The 19,990-nt window shown below is 34.9% G+C and overlaps 1 protein-coding gene across 1 annotated transcript in view; it reads right to left on the bottom strand.

Annotated features, from left to right (window-relative positions):
* Window positions 1-19,990, bottom strand: part of TRDN (triadin) — a 370,489-nt gene that overhangs the window by 59,238 nt on the left and 291,261 nt on the right. The window contains exons 22-23 of the mRNA XM_036871396.1: window positions 13,811-13,861; window positions 8,417-8,467 (exon numbers count right to left, since the gene is read on the bottom strand). Of these exons, the coding sequence (XP_036727291.1) occupies window positions 8,417-8,467; window positions 13,811-13,861 (102 nt within the window). The remainder of the gene's footprint in view (window positions 1-8,416; window positions 8,468-13,810; window positions 13,862-19,990) is intronic.

Below are 19,990 nucleotides of genomic sequence, written 5' to 3'. Positions count from 1 at the left end.
TTTTCTTTTGTTCTTACAGAACTGGAACTTTACCGTTGAATATGCAAAGCAGGAATTGATAGGTGAGGATTTCTAAGGTGGACATCTCTTTTATTAGCCTACTTGGCCCCTAAGAACTTGGTGCCCTCATTTTGTAGACAGCATTTCTACTGAAGTGTGTCTTTAATTTTTGAGTCACATATGGATGCCTGTTCTTAGTCCTATAAAAATGACAAATATATATATATAGACATATTTATATATGTATATATAGTCAAATAACAACAACAATATATATGTCTATATATATACTTTTTTTTTAAGTTTAGTCAAAAGTCTTCATTGAGAAGTTTCAGGAAATTAAGGGCAGTATTTGATGCTGAAGACTGAGATCTGGAAGCCTGGAAAAGAGAACAGGAACTTGTATTTTCACCCCGTCTATACTGCTAAATATTTTTAACCATCGATTTTTATTGTATAATAAAATATCTGGTTTCCATAAACATTTTTCACTTGAGCCCTTCTTTCTGGGCTCGACTCACAAGCACTGCAGAAACATAGAATCAAGCAATCCCCAAGCTGAGTGTTTGAAGCAGACAGCCTGCCATTTCATATGCAGCACTGACTTTTCCAGGCGGTTGATTTCACTTATGAAATGTTAATTGCTGGTGGGTCTGGGGAGGGGAGCTTCATTAATGATTTTTCAGTGTCATCAACACTGTGTTCTCAAGTAAAGCAGGCCAACCAAAACTTCAACATGCATGTGCTTGAATTAGAGAAGGGCAGCAGTGGGGATCAACTTTGTTTAGGAGTCTCTGTTCTGTCTTTATAAATTGAAAAGAAAGAAATCTATGCAATATATAAATCCCAAGAATGTGCATTCTTTTAAGAATATCTCCACTTTAAATATTTTGCAAGTTAGAAGCTGAATGCCACTGATTTTTCTTTTCCCAATCTTTTTTGTTATCATTATCAAATTGCTTCTTCAGCACATAGAATCCTTATATGTGTAATAAAATATAATAATAATAATTCTTGGTTTTGCAACTAATGATGTTTTGTATTTTATACATGGCACTCACTAAGTAAGTGTATTATATGCATTATCTATAATTTATTTATATAATATTAAATATTCATTTTTATTAGCTCTCTAACCCCAGTAGAATACAAATTTCATGAGTCCTGGGGTGAATTTTCATTTTCTCTGCCGTATGATAGTGTCTAGATCAGTGCTCTGCACAGACTAGGGATCAATAAATATCTGTTGCACAAAATTTGTTGCACGAATGAACAATTATATAATCCTCGTTTACCACTCCTATGAACTAAATACTACTATTACACCCACTTTACAGATAATAATACTGAGGCTTAATACTTGTCTAAGTATGTACTCCCTAGTAAGTGGAAAAACTGGTCTTTGAATACTGATTCATTCCAACTCCAAAGCCTTAAACACTTGTACGCACACTGCTATAACTACTGTTGATACAGACAGAGTGAAAGTTTTTAAATATTTCATGCATAAAAACTACATAGTAAGCCATGTGCTATATCTTATAGGTACAAATTACTAACAGAGTCATTAAGATTGTAATTAGCATGAACGATAAAGCCACAGAGGTTTCTATTTTTTTCCAGCCAGTCATTAAATCATGAATCGTATAAACAGTTTCCTAAATTAAGCTGGTTAAACTAGGTAAATATACTGAACATGGATAGAAAATTGATAGCTATCTCACTCACTGCTGGAGTAGTATTCAATATTTAGTGGCATGGGAAGATTTTACATTTAAAAGCAGGTCACCAAACCTATTTATATAAAATATACAAAGGAACTTCAGCATTGTTTTCCCTAGGCAATTGTATGTGAGTTCTGGTCTGAGGGAATATGGGAAGCCTTCTGGCAAAGGAGGCAGGTCATATTGCCAGACATGACTCCCAAATCTACCTCAGGTAGCTGTGTGACCCGGGCAATTCACTTCCAGTGCTTCAATTTTCACATTAATAAAAAAAAAGGATTGCTGTGAAAATGAAGTTGAACACTACGTGTGAAGCACTTAGCGTCAGACACAAAGCCAACAGTGTATGTTAGTCTCTTTACTGATATTTGAAATGATTTTTCTTATATTTTTCTACCAAGATGTTCAATAAAATATATTTAAATATAAATATATTTAAATAAAGCAATTAAAGTTGTATTAAATGAAGTAACATTCATAAATTTATTCTAAACCCATGATTTTTATATCATTTGAGTAATCATTTGCATTTTTTGATGAAAATCCACTACTATTACAATTACATACATATACACATTTACACTTTACTGTGTCCTTATTGTATTATTTAACAACAAATGGTTTGCAAAACACACAGACACACACACACACACACACACTTTCATATTTTGTTTTCTGCATGAGGTTTTATTGGATGGGATAGAGCACTATTGTCTCTCCAATCAGCTCGCTACCCAATTTGGGATTTGGAAGAACCGTCAGGGAACACACGTTTCTTCTTAACTATGTCTTAAGAGAAAGTGTTTTGCAAATAAGAGGTCTGTTTTAATAGGTAGCATTTGATTTCATCTGCTGTGGACACATTATTTTGTGACTCTGGTAAACACAACTGTGAGAAAGACAAGCTCTGATTATCTTTCAGTTTGATTTGAAATGTCTTCAGTTCACAGATTTCCAAAAGACAAAACTGTCCTGAGTTTGGGTGAAGTTACACAGAGAACCAACACCTGACAGCCTCTACCCCACAACTTTTCATCTTATCTCTGCCTACATTTCTTTCCTTCAATATTCCATGGACTGTTTAATATTTTCCTTCCTCTTATTGAACCATGTTCATATGTTTGTGAAACCTCATGCATTCTCTATGCTCCTATTTTTCCTGCTTGAGTTTCTAAATCAGTGTTATCTTTGTAAACTGAGGAATTCTTTCATGCATAATAAAGGGGCAAGGTGATGATGTTCTCAAGTAATTGCCCAACTTCATCCAAAGCAAGAGATCATTTTTTGCACTGCAGCTGGAGAAAAACAGACAGACACAAACCAAATGAACAAAAAAATCCCTCAGTTTAAAATTTTTTTCCCTATTGAAAAACCAAATGGTCTAATGTGAGGCATCTAAAACACTCTAAATTTTAATTTTCTCACCTTCTGAAATGGGAGCAATGATAATTAGCTGATGTATGTGGCTGAGATTAGATTGAATAACTGAACAAATATTTCCTGAGCACTCATGTACTAATACCTATATCATAGATACCATTGATTGGATGAAAACTTTGGTTTGCTTTGTCTAAGTCACCACTGGAGGCCACTTCACTTTTACTCTTTCCCAGCTCTCTTTCCCAAGTATTGTGAGATCTTTGAGGACAGGGATTTTGTCTTGTTCATCTTTGGAGCCTCAGTGACTAAGATATCCCCAGAATATTATTCTAACACTCAAAAATTGTTATTGACACAAAACTATTTAAGATGTGGTTTCAAAATGCCAAGAAAATCAAATTTATAAGCTTCAGTTTTAGATGGTTTAGACCAAAATGTAAAGTGGAATCCCTGTCCCATTAACTAAAACCTTACATGGGTGGAAAAGTCATTTAGGGTGGACCCAGCAGATACACAACATTGGTGTACATTATCCTCAGATAATTATCTGGTAATTTCACACCCGCTCTCTCTCTGCATTTATGTCTGTGTCTGTCTGTCTCTCTCTCACCTCTCATTCCCATTAGGTCAACAAGAAAAGCAATTATGCTTTATAAGCTTCTATAGGTATAGTTTTAAAATAGCTCTAGTTCGCAATAAAAACACTTAATGCATGACTCAATGCTTTATGACTAAGTCCTGATTCTGCAACCCTTCCTTGGCAAGATTCCCGTAGGACTTTGATGCTCACAAAGAAAGTTTGCTGAGTGGACAGTAAAAACACAAAATGAGCCAGAGGGCATTCTCTCTTTGCAGCACAGAATAAATGCATACATTTTCCGTGCCTCATTCTGTCATCATTTCATTTTCGTGATCCTTTGTCTTTTGTATATGCTAAATACAATGTCTCACATTCCTGATAGTGTCACTCTGTCTTTATCTAATCTTTCTTTTATGCCTTGCTATGTGTGCCTCATTATTCTATCCTTCCCTGAAGCTTCCCAACATGAAGAGTCTGCACTGAAAGAAGTAAGAAATAATTGGAGGAGGCTGAACATATTGTAGGTCGCACAGAGAATAGTCAGTCAGAACAAGGTCCTGTGATGTTATTTGAAGATGGCAGGAGAGCTGGTTGGATATATTTCAGGTAATGAACCAGTTGACTTTAAAGCATTCAAATGGTTCAGAAAGTTGTGCAAAAATCACTTGCCAAGGTAAATAAGCAGACATTCTTTGTTTTTTTCCCTTATCAAGAGAGAGTCACTTTTTCTTACTTATGTTTCTGAGCACCAGAATTCATTTTCTTTAACTTGAAGTGAGAATTATCAATTACGTGAATAAAAGGTCAGAGGTCATAGGTATGGATCATCCTACAACTGGTTAAATATATAAAAATAATAGATGACCTTATATGAAAAACTTTTTAAATTTAAATTTAAATTTAAAGATTTAAGCATTTAAATCTTTTTAAAAAGGGAACAAGAAAAATAAAAAATAAAATAATTTTATTTAAATATATTTAAATTAATTAATTATTTATTTAATAAATACAATACTATGACATTTTAAAAAATTTCCCCTGAAGGAGAGAAGCACATTAGAATATTTGCATAATGTGGCTTGGAGTGACAAGAAAAATGAACATGCAGAGTGAAAGTGAGTCATCCTCTTGAGGGCTTAAATGGAGAGAATACCAAGGAAGGACTATTGGGGCTTTACATTTATAATTATCCATATATTTTACATACATATAGTTGCACATTATTATTGCTGTACATTAATTTTTTGGATGAAGGAAATAAAATTCACAGTACTTGGATACATTAATTTTGGAAAGCCAATTATTAAGAGAAAATTCTGGCAGTCTCAACTAGTTTTCTTTCCAAAATGTAACCCCTTTCCATTCACTCTATCAACTTGGCATTTTGGCCTGATGGGCACAACCGGAAAAGTGTTAGACTGTCAGTTGCTACTTAGAGTAAAAGTGCTACTATTACTGGTATAATTTTTATTTAGACAATTCTTCAGGAAAAGAATTGTCAATAATTCTTCTTCAAATGTTTGGTAGAATTCACCATGAAGCCTTCTGGTCCTGGACTTTTCTTTGTTAGGAGGTTTTCGATTATGTTCTTACTTGTTATTAGTCTGTTCAAATTTTCTGTTTCTTCATGATTCGGTCTTGGCTATCATATGTTCTAGATATTTATTCAGATCTTCTAGGTTGTCCAATTTGTTGGCATATAAACATTTGTAGTAGTCTTTTATGATCCTTTTTTATTTCTGTAGCACCAGTTATAATGTCTCCTCTTTCAACTCTAATTTTATTTATTTGGGTCTTCACTCTTTTTTTTAAATCTAGCCAAAGCTTTGTCATTTTTGTCGATTTTTTCAAAAGACAACTCTGTTTTGTTGATTTTTCTATTCTCTATTTTGTTTAAATCTTCACTAATCTTTATTATTTCCTTCCTTCTGCTAACTTTGGGCTTAGTTTGTTCTTTTTTTCTCTAGTTCCTTGGAGTATGAAGTTAGGTTGTTTATTTGAAATCTTTCATCTTCTTTTTTAATGTAGATATTTATTGCTATGAACTTCTCTCTTAGAACTGCTTTTGCTGCATTCCGTAAGTTTTGGTATGTTGTGTTTTCATTTTCATTTGTCTAAAGATATTTTCTAATTTCCTTTTAATTTCTTCTTTGACCTATTGGATTTTTAAGAATATGTTGTTTAATTTCTATGTATTTGTGAATTTTATCATTTAAGTGTGCATGATGTTATCATTCTGTTTGATGCTCTTTGACTGGATATTAAATGAAGACTTTTAAGACTCCCTCTGTTTACTAAAAGAAGATATGTTAAACTTTTAATCTAACAAGACTTCTTTTAAAATTAATTTCTTTTTTAGCAAGAATTTTTTGAATTGTAGCTGTCCTGATATATGTGAGACGACAGTGACCCCCTTTAAGGAAAGAAAGCCTAATGTGACACCACCTCTCAGAGGTGAAAGTGAAAGTCTGCATGTCGTGTTACACTTTCTGTCAAAATGTCCTAGGACTGTCATTCACATTCAGCACCACAGGCCTGAATGTTGGTTGTTCGGTGGAAAACAAATGATGAAATTCAGTGCATAAAATTGCAAAGCACCAATAATATTCCAGCACATTACTAAGAGAGATCATTGTTGCTTTAAATGGTAAAAGAAAAAACACGTTAAATATACTCAAGTGGTTATTTGAAACATACAGTAAAGAAGAAAATTCAATATTAATGAAATGAGAATATAACTTTAAAAAATGCATCTTTTCCAAATGCTGCCTTCCCCACCACCATTATCTGTGGCCACGCACTGGCTGGTGCTACACTGACCATGTGGAATGGGATGATGAAAAAACAATACCTGGAAGGATGAAAGAAGAGAGAGGAAACTCTTAAGTAGATATTTCCAGTGTTCAAAGACTCAAATTAGCATCACGTGTTTTTAGTGGAAACCTAAATTGTTTTTCATTCATATATACATTCCACACACATTTCTACTGGGGAAAATTTTGCACTGCACTTCTAATAAAAATGGGGAAATTTATAATATTCCTGTCTGTCCCTCATTTTTGATATTTCTATCTTAGTTTGGCAAAAGAATTGTAACATCATTGAATGATTGAATTACTTGATGGCATCAAATCTTTTCAATTTAGATATTTATATAAATGTCCCTTGCAATCAACAGTCAGATCATGTTGAAGAAATCTAGAGTTCTTTTAAAGAAATAAATTAGTTTAGCTAAATCCAAAGGAATGTCATTAGTCGTCACAATTAATTCATTCTTCAAATAATACAATGTAACAACATTTTGCTGCCTATTGAACATTAAACATAACATGTAAAAATTCTCTTGCAAGCAGAACATCCTAATTTACATATTATGCCTGAAAAACATAAAATTGTATATAGCACCAAAATAACTACTACCTAGGTGACAATAAAAATAAAGTTTTGGATATGATGATATTTTTCTGAAGTGAAACATAAATGCCTTAATAGGTTTGGAGTCCATGTTGCTTTAAATACTTCTTTAAAAAAATTAAGTACATACATGGCTGAGAAAAAAATCAGGCCATGCTCTCATGTTTCACTAAATAACAATTTTGTTTAATTTAAATTTAATTGCAAAGTTAGAAAAATATGACTTTAGGGTATTTTTTTATACATTGGTACACTAATGGAGCTTCTCCTTGCATCCTTCATTGCTCTCACTGAGTCTTCTGTCAGCTTTCCCCTCCTACTACTCTTCCACATCTCCTCCAACTCCAGCACATGCTTATAAAAGTTCACCCAAAAGTTTTTTTTCTTTTTAATAAAAATTCCGGTAAATTGGAATTTTTACCACTAAGTCCCTGTATATTTGTCAATAGTTCACGTAGATCTTCTCTTCTGGGTAAATGTAGAAACAGGCTCTATTTGAACATTCAACATAGCAGGTATATTTCATGGTTTTACTGGTTGACTAATATGTTCATTTTGACAACAAGAAATGTTAGACAGTTCAGAGAATGACACCACACCCATAGAATGTCTTAGGATAATTAGAAACTAAATGTATTACATTGGACTTAACATATTTACTTATGTTTTAGGGAACATAACTTGATGCATGGCATATCAGAATCCACATTCCTCTGAGCCTAGTATAGTAGGAAGGCCAGAGGTGCAATAAGATACCTTAGCAAGATCACAGTGCTTGATTTGGAGATCAGCGTTCTCAGGCTGGCTCTGGGGCAAATTACAATAACTGAAAAGTTTCTTGACTATTTCAGTTTTATTTACCTACAAGATGATGGTTTTGGACTATAGTTTATCGCTAAGTTACTCCTAACTATAAAATTTGTTAGGATTTTACTGTATCTGAACTTACAGAATGGCAAGCTATCACTGAGAAATTTTAAGTATTTTTTTGTATCTTAAATCTTTGGTTTCCCATGGCTATTCCTAATAGGATTTACCCTGGGATATTTACAAAATGTAGATTTTCCACTACAGACTCATAGAATCAGAATAGCATATGCATTTTTCAAAGCTTTCTTAGTATTTCTGACACAGCCACTCTTTCCTTTGTTGTTTCACAGTACAATTTAGAATTTTTCCTTTGCTCAAAAACAGAGGAGGGCATATAAAAATTAGAGTTTTGAGAATATGAAAAATAATGATATACTACTTCATTGCAAATAACTGAATATGCAATAGGCAGATCAATGTGTTTTCACATTTCATTATAGAGTAATACCTTTTTCCTTTAGGGAAGCTGGAACCTTCACTTCTTTTCCCTTAATAGGCTCTGGAAAGAAACATTGAACATTTATTTGAAACCAAGATCAAAAGATGTAAGAAGACACATACAATGGAGTCAATGAGCTATCGGTAAGGTGAACCTGGATGGAAATGATATGATGTTTTCTTTCAAAAATAATTTTAATCATAGACAAAGAAACAGCAGTATAGAGTACAACAAGCTGTTCTCTAATCATGTCTATTTAAAATAAATGTAAATTGTTGAATGAGGTACAATCTATTTGTTCATTTAAGGGGACGTGTATTTGGATGAATAGGAACTTGCTTTATCTGTAATTTTAAAAAACACATGACTTCAGCATCTAGAAGTCTTCCAAAACTGTTATAATCAGCACTAACTTAGTTTATTTCTTTCAGGCTATGTTTTTTCAAAAAAATAAACAATCAAATGGAAAACTCTGCATATATCATGTAAATGTGGTGTTTTAGTCATCAGACTCAAGTCAAACAAATTTCAAGAATAAGATTAAAATAAATTTTGAGACAGTTTCATCTGTGAACTCCCAATGTCTTAAACATGTGGTCCTTAGTTAAAGCAAATCAAGTAAGACTTCATTTATCCTGCCAGGTTCAAATACAAAATGATTCTGATCATATCATGTCTTCCAGACATATATATGGGTCTGGAAGACATGATAAATATGATAAATTTATCATATTTATGATAAATTTGATAAAATATATGATAAAATATAAAATATATATTTTAACCTATTAAAAATAAAAGCTAAAACCAGTTTTCTGCCTTTTCTGCAACATTAAATCTCAGTATCTATTGTACTGACAAAAATGATTAATAATGCAGTGAGAAAGGAAGGAAAGAAAGAAATCTATCCTTCCAGCCATTTTTTCTATTCTCATCTGAGGTTTGGGATGGAAGGCAAAAAATACGGTGGTGGTGCTTGTGAATGGACATGCCGCTCCAAGCAATCACTTAGAATCCACTGAGTTCGGGTGGATTTGGATTGTGTCAAGAATGTATTCTGGGCTCCACTGAAAATGCTCTGTCCCTCAGAGCAAGATTTTCTTGATAGATAAACTAGAGCCTTAAATATCCATAGGCTTGTAGACTTTTTAAAAGTGGCTTTGGTGGCAAAGGAGTGTCCCTGTTGCTATTTATTGTACTAAGAATAAATAAGATCAATTTTTCTGTGTATTTCAGCATGTGAAGATGAAATCAAGAACTATGAATTGAATAGACACATGGAGAAACTTCATTAACTTTTTTTTTTTCAGGCTAACGGGGGTAATTTACTGCTTTGCATTTGGCTAAACCAAAAGAATTAATGTATCGTGAAATGAGAAGTGGTGGTGGGAACAGATTCCTGGTGGGGTGGGAGAGCACAACGCCTGGAACTTCACATTTCAAGATTCAGCATGTTGATTTAAATGGGTGTCTGTACATGACTGTGTGAGATTAAAGTAGTTATAAAGAACAAGACCTAAAGAGAGGGCCTGTAGACTGCTTCGATTTTGGTGGAGAAAGAAGGAAGGGGTGGAAAAACAGATATACTTTTATATGGTATTTGAAGGTCATAAACCTATCACCTTAAATTTGAAGAAAGTCCTCAGAAAATAGAAATAATTTTTATTTCCAAGTTTGCTAGTAGGAAGATACCTTTGCTCCCAGGCTGGGTCATCTCCTGCACCAACTTTCCTGAATCTCATTTCTTCTCAGTGTCCTTTTTGACTTCAAGGGGTTTTGACCTGATTTCAGAAGTCCACAGACTGGTCTGAGTGTCCCTAACTACCCAAGGATACCAAATATGACCAAAAATGTGGAGACAGTGTTATATGGGAATTCTGCACTTCTGTATTAGTAAGGATTGAAACATCGTTGATTTAGGTCAGCTATTAAGGCATTTTTCAATGCATCTATCTTGTTTGTCAGGAGCAAAGCATTGGAGAGCACATTTTTTGTGTGTGTTGTTTTTACAAATATGGTAGTTTCGTTGCATTTGACCAAGAGCCTACAGGAAGGCTTGTGAATCTTGATTATCAGGATCTAGAATAAGTTTAAAGGTGCTGGGATATTTCTTGGAACTCTCAAAATAATCTGGTAGGAGGCTGTAATGGAGAAAAAGTTTACAAAGAAATAGGAAGATCATTTCAGGTTTTACACCACTCCCAGAGACAAAGGCAATAATGAACTAGGGTGACTGTTCGTGATGAATAAATCATTGGGGATCAGTTTCAAAGTCCTCAGCCGACTTACCCTATTCTTAGCTCTAGCTTTTGTTTGATGAGTGGGAATGGCCAAGAAAAAGCATGGTGAAGACAAAGAGAAGTTGGGGGAATCATCAGGTGCATGGTCCTGAGCATCAGAATATGAAAGAAGATAAGCTCTGCTCTGAATTCTCTGGCATTAGATCCAAACATATGCAAGCCTTAGTCACAAAGCTAGTCAATAATTCTCATGTCCATCATATTACGCCAATGCCAGAGGAACCTAAGGGTGCTACTATTGCATTCTCAATAGAAGGTAATTAATTAACCTCCTTGTTGCCTGGTTATGATTTGGTCTGCAGTTTCTTGGACCATGGGTGAATCTTGCAACCTCAGATAAGTCAGACTAATAAGAAGCAAGCAGCGAGAGGATAGTGGTGGATGCCAGAAGGAATATAACCAGTAATAGGGCTGACTAATAGGGTTGTCTGGTTTCTGGATGGTCAGGGCTGCATAAGCAGAGCTCTGCCCTCTTGAGTGTGTACAGAGGGCTTACATGAGTCCACTAGCCCAGGAAAGCCAGTAGCTGAACCAGCAGCAAAAGGCAACAAGACGTGTCTTTCTCTTGCTCTTTTTCTTTGGAATAATCATCCCTAGCCCTCTCTATACCTCCTTAAATAAAGACACAAGCCTAATGATGTTTCTTTAAATGTCTAATTTACTCATGGTTATCACAGCCCCAGTAAATATAGCCTCAAAGGATTTCCGTGTAATAATTCTGATTTTCAAAATGTAGCATTGCTTCAGTATGGGTTCTAATATATACATGCAGGTGGAGTCTGTAAGAGACCAGCAAAGGTAGGCAATCTTTGAGCTGCTCCAGTGAAATAAGAGGCTACGTAGCAAGTGGAATTGCTGCATTCTGATTCTGCCACAGTTCAGCAGCAAGCTTCAATAATCCTCTCCAGAAACAATAACACTGCAGAGGTTAAAGTCACTGAAATTTTATAGGTAATACTACAATTTTTTCTTTGATTTTTGTATATAATGAAAATTATATTCAGAAAATAAAGGAAAAGTGACAATATAATTCTTCTAAAATTGTACCCAACTTGTATATAACAAAGATATTTGAGGGCATTAACACAGCTGGAATAAAAAAAGAGGTTCATTTTAAATAGTTCCAAATCAATAATGATATGTAGTAGACATTTATATAAATGATTTTCTAGTGACCGTGGAGACATGTTGCAAATAGTAGAGAATTTAACGTTGAGAAAAAAGTGTTCCCTAGGAAATTGTCTGCAATTGTACATTAATAACAACAACAACAACAATAATAGAAATTACAGGAGCCTACTTAGTAAAGGGGTCGGTGTGGATATAAATTCTCTCAGATAGGGACTTCCCTGATGGTGCAGTGGTTAAGAATCTGTCTGCCAGTGCAGGGGACACGGGTTTGATCCCTGGTCTGGGAAGTTCCCACATGCCACAGAGCAACTAAGCCTGTGCTCCACAACTACTGAGCCTGTGCTCTAGAGCCTGTGAGCCACAACTACTGAGCCCATGTGCCCCAAAATAAATAAAAAAATAAATAAATAAATAAATAAATTCTCCCAGATAATGTTTTCCGGGACAGATGTTTACAAGTACCATTTCCAATTAGTTTAGGCTTCAGCACAAGTGAGGTCTTTAAGTAGTAGTTTAAATTTCTGATAATCATCATTACCTGAAAGGTCATTTTAGAGGTAAGACCCAAATTTCTGTTGAGTTGTTTTCATAGTGGACAATAATATATGGTCCAAGTATTCCTGTGAAATAAGTGCTCACCAAAATAAGTATATTTCATACTGCATTGGAAGGAGGGAAGGTTTAGATTTTGCATGTATATATGGATTTTCCTGGTAGTGTGTTTCAATAATACCTTTAGTTCTCACACAAACAAGGACAATGTTTTTGTTAATTGTCAGATAAAATACGAATGGAGGTGAGAAGGAGTCTTTCTCAAAGAACAAGTAATCACTGGTGAAAAATGGACTGAGCTCCTGTGTGGGAATTAAGGAATGTCACCCCAATAGTAAAAGGATTAAGACTATTTTTCCACATCGCATATCCAATGTGTCTATGTCAAATAGATTTTCTAACTTACGTAATGAGCTCTGCACTCAAAGCAAAGGTGCTTTGAAGAATACAAATACAAGGGCCCTATTTTAAGGAGCAAGCAGTATCTGTGTTAAAATGAAATAAATGGGTGTTAAAATCCAACAGACTTGACTTTGATTCTTGCCTTTGCCTCTTACCCATAGTGTGACACTGAGTAATTTAAATTACATGTACCTCAGCTTCCTCCTTTACTGAAATGGTGATATCAAGCACAACTTGCAGAAACAAAATATATAAAGTAGATTGCAATGTGTCTGGCAAAGAGCAGATGCCCTGCTTCTGTACTTCTCCCAAACAATCCTCACATCTTTGTCTGGCTAACTCCTCATGCATCATACTTGAATTTAATATAACTCTTCAGGAAAGCCCTCTCTGATTCCCCAGACTTGATTAGGAAGTCGATAGAGATAGCTTGATGCTTTATGTGGACATTATTCTTAGAAAGAGGCCTGGGACTTGAATGGTATTTAAATAAGAATGTCATGCTCTTTCATAGCAATAAGGAACCTGATAAGACTAAAGCAGACAGAACATGACTAGGAGTCTTTGAAGACAGCAGAATTCAGAACTCCAATTCCCAAGTCTTCCTCTCTATTCCTAGCTTTGCCATCTTTGTTTTGCCAATGATTAGCAAGTGTTTGGAAAGATTATGCACTAAATATATAGTTAATGAAGGACAGAAAGGAGAGAACCAGAGGGCATGGAAGCAAACCCTTCCTATACTCTTTATTTTCCTTCTAATCTTTTTTTATCCCTTCCATTCTTTTTTAAAAATCATTTTTCTGTTTTTTTTTCTTTCAGAAATTATAACCAGAGCACTTTAAGTCATAGTGAACTGAAGAAAAGTATTTAACAGACAGGTAAATAAATAAAAGTTTTCAAATATATGAGGGTGTCCTGTGCAATTTTGACCCACAAATCTGCAAAGATGACTAATGTACTGTGGACACATTTAGATATTTTTGCTAATAAATTTCTTGTGTTAACTTGACTCTATTACCTTTATCCTTCAGAACTGATGAAGTCTTCCCGGATTTTTCTTTTCTAATTTCTGCAAGAAGAATCATAGGGAGGAAAGGTTACAAGGAATAATGGAGAAAAAACGGCAAGTTCTTTATGTGTTATGTTTACTGAGGCTTAAAGAACCAGAGGGGCTCTGCTTTGGTATTCAAGATACAGGTGTCTACTGGGATAAATTGCTTGTAACATATTGAACTAAATATACAGAAGATAGAAAATAAGCCCTGAAAATATTACAAGGGGCAGACTATGGTAGATACAAGAATGTACAAATAAAATACTATGGGCTTTGGAAAAAGAAGATATGATAAGAGTTATAGCTAACATTGTCTACTTACTATGTGTCACAGGGAATGTTCTCTACTGTTTAGTCATTCAACGTTCACAATAACCCTGTTAGGTTGGTAGGTCTTGTTATTATTGCTACTTTTCACATAAAGGGATTAAATAACTTTCCCAAGGTCATGTAGCCCTTAAACGGGAAATATGGGATTTGAACTAATGTCTCTCTGAACTCAAACACAAAGGTATTGGCTCTGGTAGCTCAATGATGGAATCAGGAAAGGCTTTGGCAGGTGGTACTAAAGAAGAGCTTAAAAGCTGGAAAGGAATTAGACCAACAGAAATGAAGCTGAAAATACTTTTTAGGACAGAAGAGAGAATGGGGAGGCATGGGGTGGACAGTCTGTCAGTTTGGGTGTGTGAGTCACTTGTAACCAAAAGAATACAGTAGAAGTGTTGCTGCGTGACTTCCTAGTCTAAATCAGGAAAAAACATGTGGTTTCTATCTGCTTCTCTAGTTCTGGGGGTCTCCTGAATTCCTGATCCTCTAAATCATGAGCAAAGTAAAATCAGCTGTTGTTTTATATCGCTAAGTTTTGAGGTGGTCTGTAAGCAGAAACAGTACATGAAACAGCTAATAAACAACAAAATATTGTACCATGCACAATGTAAGTTCTCCAGTAGAGCTATATAGGTAACAGAGAGATGATTAATTCTACTTTTAAAACTGGGGAAGGTTTTTACTGCATTTGGGTTTAGGTTCCTCAGCTGACTAGAATTTCACTGGTCAGGAAATAACAATTTAACAGTATATCAGGGTGCAGGATGTCAGTTCAGGTTTTTTTAAAAGCTGAGGATCATACAAAAAAAGAACTCCTGGAGTTCTTACTTGGTTTACAGAAGGATAATCTACCATCAGTTTACATACGGAATATAGGTAACAGTTCTTTGGAGGAAGACGTTATCTTTGTTTTGAATATATTGTGCTTCATGTGTCAACAAGATACCCAAAAAGGAAATGTCTTGCAAACAGTTGGAAATACGGGCGAAGTACATATTACATGCAAGTGTTGCAGAAGCAAATCAGCTTGAAGTCTCATTTACAAATGCAAGCTATCAATACAACCAGTAACATGATTTTTTTAAATGCCCCAAACAAATCTTATTTGCTTTGTTCTCGTAGATAAACTTGATTTAGTGAATAAACTAAATATACAAGGGCAAAATAAACCAGAAAGTTAAAAATTGTTTTCTTAATAACATATGAAATTAAAAGAAAAACTGATGTCCCGTGTTACTTTTTACCTGCATATTTTAAATCCAATCTCATATAATTTGCCTATATTGATATATATTCATATATTGGTAGTAATAAATTTTATCAATTTTGCTATTGCCATATGTTTAAAAATGAATACCACACACAAAGTGTGATCAAAAGAGCTATAAATAGCAAGCTAAATTTTAAATAATTTACTAGATAATAACTATTCATTTAAAGAGAAAAATATTCAATTTCAATAAATCCAGGGTTGTTTTTTTTTTTTAAACATCTTTATTGGAGTATAATTGCTTTACAATGGTGTGTTAGTTTCTGCTTTATAACAAAGTGAATCAGTTATACATACACATATGTTCCCATATCTCTTCCCTCTTGCGTCTCCCTCTCTCCCACCCTCCCTATCCCACCCCTCTAGGTGGTCACAAACCACCGAGCTGATCTCCCTGTGCTATGCGGCTGCTTCCCACTAGCTATCTATTTTACGTTTGGCAGTGTATATATGTCCATGCCACTCTCTCACTTTGTCACAGCTTACCCTTCCCCCTCCCTATATCTTCAAGTCCATTCTCTAGTAGGTCTGTGTCTTTATTCCCGTCTTACACCTAGGTTCTTCATGACCTTTTTTTTTTCTTCTTAGATTCCATATATATGTGTTAGCATACGGGATTTGTTTTTCTCTTTCTGACTTACTTCACTCTGTATGACAGACTCTAGGTCCATCCACCTCACTACAAATAACTCAATGTCGTTTCTTTTTATGGCTGAGTAATATTCCATTGTATATATGTGCCACATCTTCTTTATCCATTCATCTGTTGATGGACACTTACGTTGCTTCCATGTCCTGGCTATTGTAAATAGAGCTGCAGTGAACATTTTGGTACATGACTCTTTTTGAATTATGGTTTTCTCAGGGTACATGCCCAGTAGTGGGATTGCTGGGTCGTATGGTAGTTCTATCTGTAGTTTTTAAAGGAACCTCCATACTGTTCTCCATAGTGGCTGTATCAATTTACATTCCCACCAACAGTGCAAGAGGGTTCCCTTTTCTCCACACCCTCTTCAGCATTTATCGTTTCTAGATTTTTTGATGATGGCCATTCTGACCGGTGTGAGATGATATCTCATTGTAGTTTTGATTTGCATTTCTCTAATGATTAATGATGTTGAGCATTCTTTCATGTGTTTGTTGGCAATCTGTATATCTTCTTTGCAGGAATGTCTATTTAGGTCTTCTGCCTATTTTTGGATTGGGTTGTGTGTTTTTTTGTTATTGAGCTGCATGAGCTGCTTGTAAATTTTGGAGATTAATCCTTTGTCAGCTGCTTCATTTGCAAATATTTTCTCCCATTCTGAGGGTTGTCTTTTGGTCTTGTTTATGGTTTCCTTTGCTGTGCAAAAGCTTTTAAGTTTCATTAGGTCTCACTTGTTTATTTTTGTTTTTATTTCCATTTCTCTAGGACCTGGGTCAAAAAGGATCTTGCTGTGATTTATGTCATAGAGTGTTCTGCCTATGTTTTCCTCTAAGAGTTTTATAGTGTCTGGCCTTACATTTAGGTCTTTGATCCATTTTGAGTTTATTTTTGTGTATGCTGTTAGGGAGTGTTCCAATTTCATACTTTTACATGTACCTGTCCAGTTTTCCCAGCACCACTTATTGAAGAGGCTGTCTCTTCTCCACTGTATATGATTGCCTCCTTTATCAAAGATAAGGTGACCATATGTGCGTGGATTTATCTCTGGGCTTTCTATCCTGTTCCATTGGTCTATATTTCTGTTTTTGTGCCAGTACCATACTGTCTTGATTACTGAAGCTTTGTAGTATAGTCTGAAGTCAGGGAGCCTGCTTCCTCCAGCTCCATTTTTTGTTCTCAAGATTGCTTTGGCTATTCGGGGTCTTTTGTGTTTTCATACAAATTGTGAAATTTTTTGTTCTAGTTCTGTGAAAAATGCCAGTGGTAGTTTGATAGGGATTGCATTGAATCTGTAGATTACTTTGGGTAGTAGAGTCATTTTCACAATGTTGATTCTTCCAATCCAAGAGCATGTTATATCTCTCCATCTATTTGTATCATCTTTAATTTCTTTCATCAGTGTCTTATAATTTTCTGCATACAGGTCTTTTGTCTCCTTAGGTAGGTTTATTCCTAGATATTTTATTCTTTTTGTTGCAATGGTAAATGGGAGTGTTTTCTTAATTTCACTTTCAGATTTTTCATCATTAGTATATAGGAATGCCAGAGATTTCTGTGCATTAATTTTGTATCCTGCTACTTTACCAAATTCATTGATTAGCTCTAGTACTTTTCTGGTAGCATCTTTAGGATTCTCTATGTAGAGTATCATGTCATCTGCAAACAGTGACAGCTTTACTTCTTCTTTTCCGATTTGGATTCCTTTTATTTCTTTTTCTTCTATGATTGCTGTGGCAAAAACTTCCAAAACTATGTTGAATAATAGTGGTGAGAGTGGGCAACCTTGTCTTATTCCTGATCTTAGTGGAAATGGTTTCAGTTTTTCACTATTGAGGATGATGTTGGCTGTGGGTTTGTCATATATGGCCTTTATTATGTTGAGGAAAGTTCCCTCTATTCCTACTTTCTGCAGGGCTTTTATCATAAATGGGTGTTGAAGTTTGTCGAAAGATTTCTCTGCATCTATTGAGATGATCATATGGTTTTTCTCCTTCAATTTGTTAATATGGTGTATCACGTTGATTGATTTGCGTATATTGAAGAATCCTTGCATTCCTGGAATAAACCCCACTTGATCATGGTGTATGATCCTTTTAATGTGCTGTTGGATTCTGTTTGCTAGTGTTTTGTTGAGGATTTTGCATCTATGTTCATCAGTGATATTGGCCTGTAGTTTTCTTTCTTTGTGACATCTTTGTCTGGTTTTGGTATCAGGGTGATGGTGGCCTCGTAGAATGAGTTTGGGAGTGTTCCTCCCTCTGCTATATTTTGGAAGAGTTTGAGAAGGATAGGTGTTAGCTCTTCTCTAAATGTTTGCTAGAATTCGCCTGTGAAGCCATCTGGTCCTGGGCTTTTGTTTGCTGGAAGATTTTTAATCACAGTTTCAATTTCAGTGCTTGTGATTGGTCTGTTCATATTTTCTATTTCTTCCTGGTTCAGTCTCAGAAGGTTGTGCATTTCTAAGAATTTGTCCATTTCTTCCAGGTTGTCCATTTTATTGGCATAGAGTTGCTTGTAGTAATCTCTCATGATCCTTTGTATTTCTGCAGTGTCAGTGGTTACTTCTCCTTTTTCATTTCTAATTCTATTGATTTGAGTCTTCTCCCTTTTTCTCTTGATGAGTCTGGCTAATGGTTTGTCAATTTTGTTTATCTTCTCAAAGAACCAGCTTTTAGTTTTATTGATCTTTGCTATCGTTTCCTTCATTTCTTTTTCATTTATTTCTGATATGCTCTTTATGATTTTTTTTCTTCTGCTAACTTTGGGGTTTTTTTGTTCTTCTTTCTCTAATTGCTTTAGGTGCAAGGTTAGGTTGTTTATTTGAGATGTTTCCTGTTTCTTAAGGTAGGACTGTATTGCTATAAACTTCCCTCTTAGAACTGCTTTTGCTGCATCCCATAGGTTTTGGGTCGTCGTGTCTCCATTGTCATTTGTTTCGAGGTATTTTTTGATTTCCTCTTTGATTTCTTCAGTGATCACTTCGTTATTAAGTAGTGTATTGTGTAGCCTCCATGTGTTTGTATTTTTTACAGATCTTTTCCTGTAATTGATATCTAGTCTCATAGCGTTGTGGTCGGAAAAGATACTTGATACGATTTCAATTTTCTTAAATTTACCAAGGCTTGATTTGTGACCCAAGATATGATCTATCCTGGAGAATGTTCCATGAGCACTTGAGAAAAATGTGTATTCTGTTGTTTTTGGATGGAATCTCCTATAAATATCAATTAAGTCCATCTTGTTTAATGTATCATTTAAAGCTTGTGTTTCCTTATTTATTTTCATTTTGGATGATCTGTCCATTGGTGAAAGTGGGGTGTTAAAGTCCCCTACTATGATTGTGTTGCTGTCAATTTCCCCTTTTATGGCTGTTAGTATTTGCCTTATGTATTGAGGTGCTCCTATGTTGGGTGCATAAATATTTACAATTGTTATATCTTCTTCTTGGATCGATCCCTTGATCATTATGTAGTGTCCTTCTTTGTCTCTTGTAATAGTCTTTATTTTAAAGTCTACTTTGTCTGATATGAGAATTGCTACTCCAGCTATCTTTTGATTTCCATTTGCATGGAATATCTTTTTCCATCCCCTCACTTTCAGTGTGTATGCGTCCCTAGGTCTGAAGTGGGTCTCTTGTAGACAGCATATATATGGGTCTTGTTTTTGTATCCATTCAGCCAGTCTGTGTCTTTTGGTGGGAGCAATTAATCCATTTACATTTAAGGTAATTATCGATATGTATGTTCCTATTCCCATTTTCTTAATTGTTTTGGGTTTGTTATTGTAGGTCTTTTCCTTCTCTTGTGTTTCTTGCCTAGAGAAGTTCCTTTAGCATTTGCTGTAAAGCTGGTTTGGTGGTGCTGAACTCTCTCAGCTTTTGCTTGTCTGTAAAGGTTTTAAT

Source organism: Balaenoptera musculus, chromosome 12 (genome assembly GCF_009873245.2).
Source record: "Balaenoptera musculus isolate JJ_BM4_2016_0621 chromosome 12, mBalMus1.pri.v3, whole genome shotgun sequence".
NCBI classification, from domain to species: domain Eukaryota; kingdom Metazoa; phylum Chordata; class Mammalia; order Artiodactyla; family Balaenopteridae; genus Balaenoptera; species Balaenoptera musculus.
This window is presented reverse-complemented; position numbering and strand designations above follow the sequence as displayed.